The sequence below is a fragment of the Anoplophora glabripennis genome, unplaced genomic scaffold, assembly GCF_000390285.2.
Source record: "Anoplophora glabripennis isolate ALB-LARVAE unplaced genomic scaffold, Agla_2.0 scaffold42, whole genome shotgun sequence".
In the NCBI taxonomy this organism is placed as follows: Eukaryota; Metazoa; Arthropoda; class Insecta; order Coleoptera; family Cerambycidae; genus Anoplophora; species Anoplophora glabripennis.
Genome location: NW_019416219.1, coordinates 1,400,347 through 1,417,044, shown reverse-complemented (window position 1 = coordinate 1,417,044; position 16,698 = coordinate 1,400,347). Strand labels below are relative to the sequence as shown.

Here is a 16,698-nt window from a genome sequence, read left to right as displayed (position 1 = left end):
TGAAATCAATTTTCCCGAAAAAAGCGGCTGAACGACGGGCAAAGAGAGATTGGAAGTGTGGCATGTGGCTCTGTCCTGTTGGAACCAAGTGTCTTGAGTGTATCCTTCAAATTCTTGAAGAACATGAGTGAAAAAAGTTTGAAGCATTTCGACACAATGCTGAGAATTAACCGTTATTGTGTGGCCATGATGGTCCTCCAAAAAAAATGGGCCGATTATTCCGGATGCCGACATTGCAGCCCAAACTGTGACCTTCGGGCTATGCAGAGGCCTGTTTGGGGTTTTCTTCACACCAGTAGCTGCAATTTTGATTATTGACATGGCCATTAAGGTGGAAATGAGCCTCATCTGAGAATAAAATGTTGTCGACAGTTGGAAATCGGTTAATCGTTTCGTTTGCGAATAAAAGTCTATCAGCGGGGTCCGTCGGTTTTAATTCTTGCACTAGCTGAATCTTGTACGCGTTAATCTTTGTGAAGGATGCGAAACACCGACGACCTCGTCACATTTAGAGCGGCCACGCGCTTTCGACTCGATAGACGATAAGTTTGGTTGTTTGCGCACTGACACTCTCATTCTCTCGATGTTTTCAACGGTCCTTTTAATCTTCGATGGCCGGGGAAGCGTTTATTTAATGTCGAACCAGGTTTCTCAAACTTACGAACATTGCTGAACATCGTGCAAATAACGTCGAAATCTACGGCACGGAATTGTTGTTGTAATACTCGTGCACTCAAAATGAGCGCTTCTCTCCCGTATAGCACTGCGTGACAATTAAATATCCCTGAGATGAATTATTGTTTAAGAACGACCCCCACCTTTCCACTTACTCTATCAAATTTTCTATAGCGCATCCAAATATTAACTTTGAACCACCTTGTATAAGAGACGCTTTCTTGTGGGATACACCCTGTATATTTTTCTGGTTGGGAACTTGGGAAGGGAAGAAAACCCAATTTCTTGTAAATTTTAAATTTATTTTTAGGTTGGCAGTTGAGGGACCCACCGGAGTTCCTCGAACTGTTGTGTTGCAAAAAAATACTGGGCTTCATTTGCACAAAACTCAGTTATATTACACATTGTGTGAGCAATTAACCTAAACAGAACAATGGAATGCCAAAGCTTTTATATAAGCCACTAACCTAAAATAAATAATCCTCAAAATCCGCGCAAAATTTAAAACCTCGGTGCTTTCCGTTAACCCACAGGAGTACGTCTGAAAAAAGTACAAAAACAATCTTGAGAATTACTAATTTAGGCGTAGGCATTAATTTAATACACATCAACCCTTCTTCGTTTGGTATATTTAATCCATCACAATAATACATAATTATGTTGTTTATGTGCCTTATCACCAAATGAATGAGACATGCATCTAACTATGAACATNCGTATCGGGAATTTAAAAAAAGCATTTTGAAGCTCTAAGATTCTAGTTTTTAGATCTTTCAGTCGAAATTTTTTAGGAGCTACAGTTATGCAATTCGAAGATCTAGCAAACCGTTTTTTTGTTTCAAACAGTCAAACTTTTGAAAAAAATTAGACAAGTTTTTTTGAGATTAAACACTTCCTAATCATGGTTGAAATCGAAAAAAATATATATATTCAGGTTTTCTCACATTTTTACCGCAAATAACATTTAAATTGATGAAAACCAAAATTTCGAAAAATTTTCGAAAAATTTTTTTGAAATTTTGCGTTTTTTTTTTTGTTTTTTTGAACAACCTTCTAGACATTGAAGAAAACGAAATCCAATTGTTTCCAGCACAATTCGGCTTTTTCATTTTCTTTTTTTTTTTTCATCCATTTAAACGTTATTTGCGGTAAAAATGTGAGAAAAACACAATAAAAACATTTTTTTCCATTTTAATCATGACTGAAGTGTTTAAGCTCAAAAAACGTGACCCTTTAATTTTTTTCAAAAGTTTGACTGTTTGAAATAAAGAAACAGTTCGCTAGATCGAAATGAAACTACACAGGATTCTTCTGGGTGTAAAAGTCATGCTTAACATTTGTCATTTCATAAATATTTCTAATTTAGCCGTCAATTTAAAAAAAAAATAAATTACCCTTTTTTTCCCGGTTTTTTTTTAAATTCGTATAAAAGATATTTTTTTCCGAAAAGTTGCGGCAGCATGTTATAGGAAATTTATTCCAGTTTTGCCCTTGAAACTGCCCTTCAATTCTCCATATGACCATTTATCGCCAAGATATCGATGATTGAAAACAAAAGGATCCTTTTTCATTAGAAGTCCAATATTTTGTTGAAAAATGGTCGTATCGAGAATTAAAAGAAAGGAAATTGAAGCTGAATAAACAAGCTATAAAAAAAAATTTCTAAGTCCGTGGACATTAATTAGAGATGTCTGTGTATACACGTTCCCAAGCTGTTGAATCATAAATAAGAGTCGAAATTTTATTTGACGATTATTTTTTGACTTTTAACATCAATACTGGGATTTAAAACCTATAAGATCAAACTTAGACAAATATTTTTATTATAAACTGAAGACAATTATATTTTTTTTCCACACACACACACCAGTAAACGGGTCAAAAAACAAAATTAAAGACAGTATTAAAATTGTCTGGAAAGTAACATTCTTTTATGAACAAAAAATAATCTCAAAACTTTCTCCTTTCTTAGAAGTAATTTGTAGACACACTGTATATTTAAAAAAAATATAAGTTAGAAAAAAACTTGGGACATCAATTGCGACAGTTTACTAAAATTCTGAAAAACCTACTTACCCTTAGCGGCGACCTGGTGCGTGTAACTCACTAAGGACACGTAAATATCGGAATTGCGTCCAACCTGTTTCTGGGGAATTATAATCTGCGTGGAAAGAGCATCTTTCGTGTTGGAAATGGGGTGGTCCATCAGGCAGATACACCTAATAACCTTACCCTTCTTGCGTACCCTGTCTGGGACGTATGTTGGATCGCAGTACACTTGCTTGCACCTGGCCATCTCATTGCCAGAACGCACCCCCACTACTTTGCCGCCTTCGCCAAGAACGATTTCGTCGATGGGCTTGTCCAACATGTATGTTCCTCCATAGATAGCAGACAGCCTGGCAAAACCTGGAACAAAATATTTTAGGAATATTACGATGGTAGTGGATGTGATCAACGTTCTGTTCTTTACTAAAAAAAAATTATATTTAAATATACATGATATTTTGTCTTTAGTTATTTTACGAATGTAATGCTAATATTTCACTTCATACAACATGAAGACTAATGAAAGCAATTTACTTTTCCCATCTTAAAAATTAATATAATTACCTACATTATTCTCTTTTTTTAACACACAGGTAGAGATTATACTAAAAGAAATAATTTGCAGTAATTGTAGACCTACTTTGTTATCATTCAACTCCTAACGTAATTAAAATATATCCAGGACACATAACACTTCAACAAGAAAACAATGACCTTGATTTATAACTGTAACTTTTAAGCCAGTAAACTCTATTTGCCAACAATTCAGGTGTATAATTATTATTTAGAACAAATATTTTTACGAACGTACAAAAAGCAAATTTTATAACAGTGCTTTTGCAATAGAATTTATAGTTACGCATTATCGGTACAATTTTAAGTAAGAAATGTCGATATAAATTATTCAGAATATATTAAAATTTTATGCAAAGCAAGTTTTTAAAATGTCATGTATATTTTGCATTTCAGTTGAATATTTCGAATATACTGTAACAGAAATAAAATGCGAAACGTTTTTATTATTTTGATTTAGCCCTATACATTATTAAATATTTTCAATTTTGCTTTTTTTTGCACAATAAAAAAAAATCACATACCTTGTGGCAACTCTCCAAGACCGTACATAGGATATAAATAAGGTGATTTTCCATATCTGGCAAGAGAGTCGGAATACAATTTGATGCGATTGATTGTTTCAACTGCAGGCCTATTTAAGTAGTCATCATCGCGGTGCAGAGCAAGGGCGTGGCCAGTGAAATCTTGCGTGTTCTTGTCCAAACCGAATTTTTCATACAACGCCAACATGTTTTGAGTGTTTGGATCTAAATCTTTCCATGTCTTGGGATCTTCTGCGCTAAAGTCTTGCACGTAGATCAAGAAATTGCGAAACCGTCTCTTTTCAAACATGCCCATCAGATCGGAAGCGAGGGCTTCTTTTTGATCGACAGGTACCTGAAAGTATTATTTTTTCACAGTGGCGTGTAAACGGAGAAAAAAGAAACATACAAAATTCATTACTGGAAATAATTTTATATAAAAAAATCCAAACTCCGTTTTACATTTAACAAGCTGTCAACTAAAAAATTATTGAAAAAATTGGCCAAGTTACATTGTAATAAAAATACTGTGGAGGGAACTGATTTTAATTGGCCTACTTTAGGAATTTTTAACATTCATTCAAAAGTACGAACTTTAATTGTATTCTGCAATATTAACACCTCTTTTTATTTTAAATGAATTACTTCTATGTGACTGTTACAGCATAGTTTTTGATTAGCTGTTATCATGATCGATTTTAAATTTCCTGATCAATTTGCGTAAAAGTCTGATACATGTAAAACAGGTTTTGTGACTGTAGTGTAAGTAATAGAGAGTTACTTAATTTATCTCTAAATTATAAAAAATCACAACTCAATATTTTATTAGTGTGTTATCTTTTTAAAATTTTATTCACCAGTTAAATCTGATATTTAAACAAAGAAATGACAGTTTCTTATTACTGCCTTGAACCAATGAAATTAAAATTAATCCTGCACTAGTGCAAATTATCGATAAATTTATTGATCGAACTGTTGGTCTTTGGAAACAATTACAAACACAATTTGTAACTTTTATTTATTCTTTAATATTTGGAATAATTTGGACATATTTCTAAAATCATTAGTTGTCTTTGGGAAAAAAATTATGAAGTTTTAATCCATTGATGTCCAATGTCATTTGAACCAAATAGCCAAGTGGCGCCCCACTGCGGCAACTTATATTATTAAACTTTTGATTGCCTGTTTCATGAAAAACATATCTTATAAAAGTAATTTAAATTGCAAAACTGTATCCCGTATAGAAAGTAAGCATGCAGTTTATAAGCAACAGAATAAGAGTCCATTTTAAGTTCACATATTTTGTCTTCTTTTATATACCTATTATAGAACCACTCCCTAAAATATATGTACAGAATTTACCGACATCCTGTATATGAACACAAAAGGAAAAATGAAGACAAAAATTGTTTTATGATAAATGATTTATGATACAGAATTTAATTCTTTTAACAATTAACATTTATCGTAAATATACTTTTTTATTTCCAATTACGGAAATGTTTCTTTCCTTAAAAATCAATTGAAACTAGCTGTAAAAATTTCATGGTTTAATAAATTTTACGCAACTCTGATTATAAAAGGTAAAAGCGTTTCTCAAGTATTTCTGCAATGCACAGATAACAAAGAAAACCAATTTGTTTTATATCTACAATATGAATAATATTGTACCTACAGCATTACAGTTATCTCACATTGATATTATTTTTATATTCATCTCCATTTTAACTCAAATTTGTAATGTCATTGATTAATAAAGTGAAATATTAAATAATAAGTATTGAAGTATTTTTATAAGAATAAATTGACTTCCCAAACCAAAATTTTATTTATAAAAAATATTCTCAAAAAGGTCTATATCTAGATATTTGACAGTCTCACTAAATATGGCTCATTAGAAATTTTGCTTGGACATTTTTACCGCATAATGAAAGATATTAGCTTAGCTGCAGTAATGTTCGGTAAAACTATTAAAAAAAGTAAGACACTCACCTTGGCGATTTTTCCTCCCTTGTACACATAGCTCCCTTCCACCGATTTAAATTCTAAATACCGTGTAACGCCCGTATGGATAAGCAATTTGACGAGAGAACCATTGGCCATAAGGAATTTGGGAATGAGATCGACATTCCAGTCTCTTCCACGTCCATATGATTCGTCTGGGGCTGGGACACCAAATTTTGCGAATAGTTCTTCCAGAGGGCAAATTGAAGCAGACTCTCCGCCGTAGTACTTGTTCCGATCGACGTGTAAAACCTTTTTACCGGACACAGACAGCATTCCACTTAAAATACATTCCTTTAGGCCAGTGCCCAACACAATAGCGTCGTATTCTTCATCCATGGCGTTTAATCAACAAATAAATTAACTAATTGACGGTGAAATACCGATTGACGGCCCACTTTTGTTAAAGAAGTGATACGTCACTATGAAATTGACAGCAAGGCAACTTTATAACGGGAAAATTACCAACCACTGCGCAAAAATTTTTTATTCCAATCCTTCCAACAGATGCACTATAAGTTATTTCTTTTTAACTATAACTTCCTCATAAATCATACGACACAATATATAACTAAATTCAACAGCAAATAGTTTCTTTTTAATAAATATATATTTTCTAATTTTTTTCTTTAAGTTGGCTAATCCGCGTTTTGGCAGTTATCTGCGACATTTATTAGACAAGGCTCAGCGCTTGCGCGTCACGCTTGAGAGGTGGATGGCCAGCAAGTAAAGAAAGAGATGCGATGAATAGTTCGACGTGTGCGATATCGGTGTGCGGTATATGGTACGGATATTTTTTTAAGGTTCTTCACGCGTAGTGACTTAGTTTTCTAATTTAGTGTACCTATGTCTCAATTGCTTTGCAAGGAACATATATCAATCAACAGTTACAAGAAGTTATGAGAAAAAAAGGTAAAAATATTGCAGAATCCACAAGTACTTATCACACACTTGCATCTCTCAAAATACCCTTTTGGGCACAGAACACGAAGTTTTGAGAAAGTGTATCAGAGGGAATTTTAAATATGATACTCTCCAATTTCAGTTGAAATAAGTCATTTTTTAATTACCGACCTAGGTATATTCCATAAATGCAATAAGTACAACTTCAAAAAATACCAAAGGTAAAAATTAAATAGATAGGTGCCTAAATAGTGGAATAAACTGCAGTTGCTACTGTCATGTGATCATTTTTTTTATGATTTTACTTGAGAAATATATTTTATTTTTAATATAAAATGAATATTTCTACTTATATGATTTTGTACCTAATCAAATCGTTTCATTTTATGAAGCAGTTATTATACTAATATTATAATACCTAGAGAGTTTGGTAAATTACATTTTTTTTTGTATAAAATAAATAATAGTTTTATTATCGATTGATTAATTTATATTAATAATTAATGCAGGACCCACAGTAGTTCACCACAACGCCTAAACTGTATATAAAACGATCACTAGTTAAACAAAATATCATTTTACTATACCTAAATTTCATTTTATTCGAGATGATATTGCCTAATAGGTAGGTTCAACATTTTCTTTAGAGTCTAACTCTATACTTGCATAATTTTGAAAAAAAAAACTATATAAAAAGTACCTAAGGGAGCTGCGATTTAGCAGTCGATGGGACGATGGGTATAGTCACTTATAAAAATTAGGATGTAAATAATTGTAAAGACTCTTACGAGTGCATATTATTGACATATATCTTTGTTAATAATCTTACATTATTTATGTTCCATAGTGGAATTTTAAATATGTTTATCTATTTTATTTTCAGGCATTTTCTTAGTATGTTTCTATGTATTTCTTCACAAATGCTCGTTTATTTGTGATATTAATAGTATAGCTAATTGAATTATCTATATCTTCATTGATAAAATAGAGTGGATTGTTATTGTACAGGATTTACAGAAAATTTTTAGTTATCTGTTTTGATGTAATACCTAAATATTTAATCTGGATTTCATAAAATTATTGCGTATGAATCCTAGTTAAAATGTAATATCTCATATAATAAAAAAAATTATACTTATAACAAAAATTATCTCAATAGAAATTGATATCTTTCAAATTTTGTGTGCGTGGCTTGTTTATTGTTATTTGATAAGATGTCTGAAATGTGAATTTAATCTCAATGCCTGTTTGTAAAAGATTTTTTTTTATCCATACTTACATTCAAAGTGTGTTTTTAATCACAGGTTAATAAGTTACATTTGTCCCGCGATTTTTCCTCTTCTACCTTTAGTATTATTTATTTTTTATTTTCAAAAGTAAAATCAGAATCATATTTTCATTTTCATTTCGGTTCTAATTGCCACTGTTAGCTGATAAGATTTAAATGTCACTATAATTATGATTTGTTTAAACTTTGCTGAAGAACATCAAGAAAAAATTACGTAAATATACTAATGTGTACAACATTCCAATTTATATCCTTTTCTTTTTGGTTTCGCAAGTCATAGGTTTAATTAAACATTAAACACACAACTACGAGATGAGATTTTGTAATTTTGATTACTTATCCGAATAGATATGCGTGTGATATAGAGATTGAATTTCTATCGTAATTATTTCTTTATGAAAATCATAATTTGAGAAAAATATCAATACTAATATTCAATTTACAGTCAGTTACGTCGGGTCTATAATTAAAACGTAAGACAGATCCCTATGTAACATTATTATGTTCCTTATGTTATCTCTATTTAAAAATAAAAACCTTTCTTTCCTTGATAAACCATATTTTTAAAAATTATACATGACACGTGCATTGCGGTTATATTTGATTATAGAGTAAAGATACAAATGCAAATATAAAAATTTCAATTCAAATTTTATTCAGTTACATGCTTATGTATTTGAGTCATTCCAACAAGGAAAAAGTGAAATAATAAAATGCCTTATCGTAATTCCGGCTAATATTTATATATAAATAACAAAATAATATTACATTCTTTTGTAGATATTTTATGCTGCTATGTTTAGTTTGAAAATTTCCATATTTAAATCAGTACCTATTATGAAAATATTCAGCAGTCAGTTTCTAAAATTACAAATTTAGTAAAAGAATTATGAATATTCTCAAGACGAAATGTTATATCATTGTTTTGATTTCAACATAATTACTAATTACAGATTCTGCTACTGTCCCTGACCCTTTTTTTAAATATGTATTATCGTCATCGTGAAAAGGTCAGTACAAGACGTCAAAGGTATTGTTTAAGCACCAGAATGTCTATAAATTAATTAAAGTAGACTTTCAAGTGCTTCAAATTGTTTTGGCAAGGAAAACGTTTTTAAAAATAATAAATTTTATAAGGGGTTACCTACTGTTTTCATTAATTTAAATGTGATATGTCGTTCTAATACATACATATAAATATGTAGAATACATTCCTTTCATTAGTTTGAACAACTGTGTTTTTATTTCATGGAAAAGGCGAATTCGGCTCCCCTATACACGTGGTAGGTACATCCGTAATTGCATTTCATATGAGGGCGAAATTTATTCCACGAACGAATTGCTTTGTTCCCAGCATACATTTTTTACAAATGTGTCTTTCATTAGTTATTAAATGTCGGTATGTAATATCCCTACCTCTCTGAAAAGTTCAGAAAATTATTAATTGACCTTGTTTGGGTCAACAAAGTCTATATACAAAAGTGATAAATTAAACATTAGAGAATATAGATAAACATAGTGTCAAAAGAATAAACAACCACATTGTGTGCAAGCTTTTTTATTCTTACTTGACTTTATGTCATCTATATGGCATTGGCAATTTTCAATAGAGTGCGTGTGTTGTTATGTGGAAACAACTAAAGTTTGGTTACTAAACAAATTGTTAATAAATTGTCGTACAATTTGAGTTAAATTCAATATAAAATTATACCTATATGAGTATAGAAAAAAACTTCTTTCTTACTTTCTATGAAATATTTTACTTATTTTTAATGAAATTAATGTATTAAGTTAACGAGGTTTATTTTTTGTTTTCTGTTTTGGTGCTGTCTTATTTCGTCATTGCTTATGTCTCTTTAAGCCGGTCCTGGCAGTTTTCAATCATTCCCAAACCGCATCAAGGACCGAACCTTGAGCACAGTTGTTATAAACTTTTACGTTGTTAATTTAAAAACCTACTTTTAACGAATGGTGAGATCAATATGACATCATGGTCCGACTTACGATTGCAACAATTTCTTTCAAACTGATTTTGTCACATTTCGCTGCCTGGGAAGTGGATATGAAATAATTTTTCGATTGCTTTCGACTTTTATTGCTCTGATACAATTGTGTAAAGATATCGTTGTTGATAATTTATATAAAGTATACATACATGTTTTTTTCCCGGATACCTTAATATTAAATAACGCCTTTATTGGAAAATTTCCTGTGAACTTGACATAAATTGAGAAACTTATCGTGGATATTTACTTAAATATCGGGTGTGGTTTTCTTATCACTTGATGAAAAAGGTTTTTGGAAACTTTCGCAACATGCGGTGTTAAAAAAATAATTTTAATGCATGCAGGATTTCCATTGTAAATATATAACCCATTATACTATTCCTCTAAATATATGAGAACTTTTATTCGGTTTTCCAAAGTTGTGCCAAAGATTTGACAAAGAGGTGCCAAATATTTTTTGTTCAGAATCCTTTTCAAAAGATTTGATATTATACTTAACAAGTATTTTGTCATTGTTGTTTTTACGCTCCCAAGTTAGTCATATAACAATTTCGATCACCTTGCAACCTGACTTAGATAAATTGATAATATAGCCACACAATAGGACATGACAGAATAGCCAATGTACACGTAATATAAATTCCTAATTTGTAGCTTCTACCTCACTCATGCTTCAATATTTGAGGAATTCCAATAAAACGATAAAAAAGTAATTATGCTGGTTGTTGACTTTATTTTATATTTTCTGTTATACAAGGTGTACAGTGCTGTGATGGTCATAAAACCAGAAGATGATAGTTTAAGAAAAACTAAGACCATTCGTTTTCAAATTTAATAAAAGATTTGGTTTCTGTTTCATTATTTCTGAGTAGCTGAAAGTATGGCAACTTAACTTGATACACAGAAGACATATGATGTAATAGAATAGAATAGTAGAAATCATTTATGTCAAATTTGAAGAAATATGTTCATCCGCAGTTCTTGAATCTATGTAAAGCATTTAACTGTGTGCTGCATGACATTTTATGGAAGAAATTACTTTTTTATGTAATTTTCATCATATTACCCACCTATTAGCCATTAATTTGTAATTTACAGTTTCGTTTACAATGGAATAATATCTAATTGTCTACAGTCAAATTTTAGAGTACCCCAGGGTTCCGTCTTGGGTCCTTTATGTTTTCCAGTATATGTAAATGACTTGCCAAGAATTTTTGAAGAAGAAATATATAAAATATGCTGCTTGCTGATGAAACAAGTATCTCGGCTTCGAATTTAAACTTATGTACAGCACTACACTACATGATATTTCCTAAATTCAGAAAACAGAATTACTGATCCACTCGGTTATAACATAGTCTATCACAACCTCGATCTTACTTTCGGGATATCACCCTATACAGCTAGAGTTTTTCACAGCAATCAAAGGCTATCTCAAAAACGAAATACGTAGATCCGTGACCCATAGGATAAATAACGTTTTAATTTTTGATGTTCTATCACTCTCTATTTTTTATTTAATAGTCCGACATGGGCCTTATGAAAACGACCCTGGCCAATAATGTCACCTAATTGTAATCTATTCACATTTAACTTTTTTGGCCCTGAGCATTCAACGATACTAAACGTTTTTTTTTTTTTCAAATTGCGTTACAGATCCAGTAAGATGTCGAATTTCGCTAGCGCAGAGAAAGCAGCCATAAATCCACCGACCGACACGAACTCCACCCAACCATCGAACGCTCACTGCTCCACGTACACCTTCCCCGAGGTGATCCGTTCTCCGGAAGTCAGAGGTCATCTCCGCAGCGTCAGCCATGGAGGCGGCACCTCCTTGGGCGGCGGCAGCGGTTCGGCCGGAGTTGTCGGTCGCTCGGCGATGAAGGGAGCGCGAGGCCACCAGAGGGCGCTGTCGCAGGGCCAGATTTCCGACTCTGGAGGAGGGCCGAAGCCTGGCCACAGCAGGGTCGGGTCCAAGACAGATTTCATTCTTCCACCTGGTTACAAGGAGCTGGAAAATGCCAACGGGCCGGCGCCGAGGAGTTCGGCGAAGGGACACTCGAGGCAGGCCTCCAGGTTAGTGTTTTTACTACTATTTTCCATTTGTTTGTTTGTTTGGGACGCTTACATGACAAGCCGAAATACCACGGTACAAAGACAACAGACACGGTATAGCCGTAAACCTAAATTGGTTCGCTTGGGGTATGACGTCATGTGGAGACTGATCTAAGAGGTTCATTAAACAATTTCAAAATTTAACTACACAGAACCGAGATTGCCGCGTCTCGACTTCTAATTTTCTCTCTGTTCTAGGTCGGAGTCGATCTACACCCTGAGGAGGACGGCGCCGCCGCCCCTCTGGAGGAGGATACTGTGCGCCCTGATCCGGCGCTCCCCCAAGAACGAGCAGGAGGAGCGGTACCGCACGGTCGTTCCGAATCACACGGTGCCCCCTAAAACGCCCCGCAAGGAGCACCCGAACGGCAGGCGGCCGGACAACAAAATCAGGACTACCAAGTACACGCTGTTGTCCTTCCTGCCCAGGAACCTGCTCGAGCAGTTCCACAGGGTGGCCAACCTGTATTTTATCTTTATAGTGTTGCTCAACTGGCTGCCGGCCATAAACGCGTTCGGTAAAGAGGTGGCCATGATCCCGGTAATGTTCGTGCTCGGTGTTACGGCTGTGAAAGACTTGTTCGAGGACCGCAGGAGGCACGCCAGCGATAAAAGGATTAATAACTCCACCTGCAGGATATATAACAGGTGAGCCTTTGTATAAAATATTTAACTTCGAAATTACCGCTTCAAATGATATAATTTGCGAGAGTTTGCGCGTTAGAGTGATCCTAGTTAGTAGCTGTAAATACAAATGACAACATGTGTGTAGATTTACCGAAGTACACATAAATGTCAGACGTAAACGTGTGCCGTATCGTGTGGGTGGTGCATATCGAAACATTTGAAACCATACCTTCAAGTTATATAAATGTGCTATCAGCACTACCATAGCGACATGTTAGAACATGATAGCCAGTAGTAATGTAATGAAAATTCTGAGTTATGTTCCTAATCATGAATGTCTCTTAGAAAGGCGACTGCCAATTGTTGAATAATTTTCCGATTTTCAGGAGACATAGCTCTCGTCATCAGAATTGCAGATATTTAAGATAATGTCTAATGATGGATTTAGATTATAGACCAGACCTGTTTTGAGGTGGATATGAGAGAGGGCAAACAATTTTTTTCTGGATTACCTTCAGTACAACTCACATAATAAAAGTGTAGATCCCTAGACCTGGGCGAGGTCCAGAACATTTTCAAAATTGCAAAAAATGTTTAAAATTTAAAAAAATACATATTTTATCAGAGTTTTTTACTTATATCTTGGAATCTTTTGGAAGAATATTGAAGAGGAAAAAAGCTTTAGAATTGAATTTTGTACAATATACTGGAAGTTAAAAATGTTTAAATTTATTGCCGATGTTGCAAAATAACAATAATTGATGGAAAAAAGGCAAATTAAAGTTTTTTGGATAATTTTTTTAAAATATTTTAATTGTTCCGAGGGCATTCTAACCTTGGTAAAAAAAACTTTAGAGTATAATAAAACAACACACCAAATTTCATTAAAATCGGTTCGATAGTTTTCGCAAAATAATTTTTTGAAAAAATTTTCGAATTTTCAAAATGTTGCACAGCCTCAAATAAAGCATCTAGATACTTGAAAATTTTTTCACATAGAAAAGACCGCTTAATCTTACAAATGGTTTTTGAAAAAAAAATTTCAAAATATTTTTCAAAAATTTATTTTGCGAAAACTATCCAACCGATTTTAATGAAATTTGGTGTGTTGTTTTATTAATACTTTATTTATACTTTAAAGTTTTTTTACCAAAATTAGAATGCCCTCGGATCAATTAAAATATTTTTAAAAAATTATCCAAAAAACTTCATTATTTTGCCTTTTCTTCATCAATTATTGCTGTTTTGCAACATCGGTAATAAATTTAAACATTTTTAAATTACAGTAAGGTATATTGTGCAAAATTCAATCCTAAAACTTTTTTCTTCAATATTTTTCCAAAATACATAGCTTCCAAGATATAAGTAAAGCGAGCTTTTAAAAATTCGACTGCCATGTTAATTTGGGAAAATTTGTTCCAGTCCAAGTTACTTACACCACATATTACAACTTACACTATCCTATACTTTTGTGCTTTTAACTCAAACATTATGTCGTAGGTACAGAATTTTATCTGATTATTTGTCATCATTATTTTTATATGAGTATCGACTGCTTCGAAACACGAAGCGTCCATTATCCAAAGAACCTACACTCGGCTAAAGTAAACAAACAAATAACGGGCGCAAATAATATTACGTTGATTATTTTTCCGTTGTCTGCCATTACGAGAGATTGAAGACATTCATTATATGTGAATCTCTACCTTGCTGCTATTGTGGTATCGATTGCCTGTCGTCAATTTTTATATGTACAGGGTGGTCCCGCGAAAATTGATCAAACCTTATATCACTGTTGTAACGTAAGAAAACACCCCAAACATATAAAAATGTATGGGGTGTTTTATTTAAAACAATATATGTAATGTTTCCAAACTTTTTAACTACGTCACAAAATGAAACTAGGTTAAAAAATACGAAAAAAATATGACGTCTGTATTTTTGGTTTTTTCATTCTGTTTTCATTTAAGTCCTAACAAAAATTAAAATATCCGTTTTTATGTCATCAGTTGAAAATTTTTAATTTAGTACTAAATGTAGTAATTTTTGGAATATAATCTATTGCAATTCAATTACTGCCATGTTGCCAGATTAATCCACCAAACTTATAGGCATAAATAAGGCTAATAGCTAGAATCTGTTGTAATAAAATAAAATATCTTTTTACAAATTAAATGTAACTCATAAAATTATGATTAGAAATTTCAGATATATGTTGGCAAATATCAGACCCATAAAATGTCAATTAAGTTTCTAGCCGTCAAAATTTTGAAATGGTAATGGTAAACGAACGAAAAATTATCTAACTCGTAACAAACCGCTCAATCTGACAATGACGACTTTTTCCATTTTTTTCTATCATTGTGAAATCATTGAATTTATAGAATTCTATCTAAAACATCGGTGCAGAAATCGTTAACAATTTGCCACCCCCCAACAATGTGCCGCCAGACATTTTGTGATTTAAAAAAAAAGTAATTAAACATTTATTTGTTTGTGGTGTCTTTTACACTTATTCTTGAGTAAGGTTGCCACCAATTTATGGATATATCTTACAGCGTTCATTGGTCCACCTACAGGGTGTTCGGAATTGACCCGGAAAGTCAAATTTTTCAAATTTTAATGCATCGTACACGAGTTAGTGATTACTCTTTTTTTCCCTTTTTTTTAAGAAGTGTGATTTTTCAATTTTTGTCACTAAATAACACACTAAAACTTGACAGGGATATTTTTATTATTTGAACTACTTTTTCGAGTACTTACCCAACAAATCGTGATATTTAAAAACCTCTTTCGCTCAATTTCGTGGCCCGTAACGCGTCTTTGTCGGCAAATTACTCCTTTAGCGCTACGAAATAGTCCGCTTTGCTACGCAACAGTCACGATTTGTCCCGTTGCTGTTTATTTTATTACTCGAAACCCACAAGATTGCGATTGTAATTTGTTTCTGTCATTGTTTAATAAATAGTATCCAACTATTGTTTACGTCGTTACGTCGTACCGCACTGCTGAAGTGGTATTGTGTAGGAACACGCTACATTTGACAGTGTATATCGTATTATCATAAACAAATAACCCACGGGGGCAGTAGATAAAGGCTCTGAATGAATCACTCGACGATAAAGGGTTAGAGACTTTCGGTAATCCCTTTGATGTTTCTGACCGAACTCTTATGACCTTTTGACGGGCTGGCTCGTTAAATTGCTAATGAATGTTTTGCATTACGTTTTGCTGCTATTTTCATAACAACTTTCTTAGGGGTAAATATTAAACATGTGTTTCAATAACTTAGGAGGGGATTGTTGGGGAAGTTGTGTAAATTTTTTCTAAATGCCGAGTTTTTAAAAGTTCTAATTTGCCAATCTTTCCGACATTCTATACTGGCTTATCCAAATGGGATGCATTATTTTGTTTTTCGTTATTGTTAAAAAATTCATTTCAAACATTGTTATGCTATTTTTAATAAAATTTTCAATGGATAAATTAAGTAAATGTAAAATTTTCATCACCTGCTTAAAATTTAATATTTATGATGAATTTTTGTGTAAACTGAAGTGATTTGGCTCGTATTATCTATCTTTCATTGTAGAATAGTATTCAGTGACAACATTAGACATTTTTTTTATGCAAACAAATCAATGCTGCTACCTAAGACAGCCGAAAAATGAGTTTCCTTATTTCAATTCTAACATTAGAGCAGTCATAAGGATATTAGTTAAACATTCTATTTTTGTTCGAAGGCCGTTCAAACAAGATTTTCAGACAAAGAGTTCCACGTGACCTTTAATCCACCATGTACTGGTACGACTGAGAAATAAAATGTATGAAGTTGTTGGCTCATCTTATTCATTAAAAAAAACGCAAATAGTAAGATGTACGATACTTAATATACCAAGTTGCCAGCTGCGCGTTAGCCATTATCAGTTTCATAAGA

The 16,698-nt window shown here is 32.7% G+C and overlaps 2 protein-coding genes across 3 annotated transcripts in view; one reads left to right on the top strand and one right to left on the bottom strand.

Annotated features, from left to right (window-relative positions):
* Positions 1 to 2,743: 2,743 nt before the first annotated feature.
* Positions 2,744 to 6,269, bottom strand: LOC108905376 (rab GDP dissociation inhibitor alpha). Its single transcript, XM_018708207.1, has 3 exons — positions 5,814 to 6,269; positions 3,822 to 4,176; positions 2,744 to 3,084 (listed from the first exon to the last, which is right to left on the bottom strand). The coding sequence occupies exons 1-3, from the start codon at positions 6,162 to 6,164 to the stop codon at positions 2,744 to 2,746; spliced, it is 1,047 nt and encodes a 348-aa protein (XP_018563723.1). The 5' UTR covers positions 6,165 to 6,269.
* A 308-nt stretch (positions 6,270 to 6,577) lies between these two features.
* The window catches only part of LOC108905433 (probable phospholipid-transporting ATPase VD), a 51,775-nt gene continuing 41,654 nt past the window's right edge, over positions 6,578 to 16,698 (top strand). For both annotated transcript variants that reach the window (XM_018708280.2, XM_018708279.2), the window contains exons 1-3: positions 6,578 to 6,737; positions 11,679 to 12,098; positions 12,336 to 12,785. In XM_018708280.2, the coding sequence (XP_018563796.1) occupies positions 11,689 to 12,098; positions 12,336 to 12,785 (860 nt within the window). In that variant the 5' untranslated portion in view covers positions 6,578 to 6,737; positions 11,679 to 11,688. The remainder of the gene's footprint in view (positions 6,738 to 11,678; positions 12,099 to 12,335; positions 12,786 to 16,698) is intronic.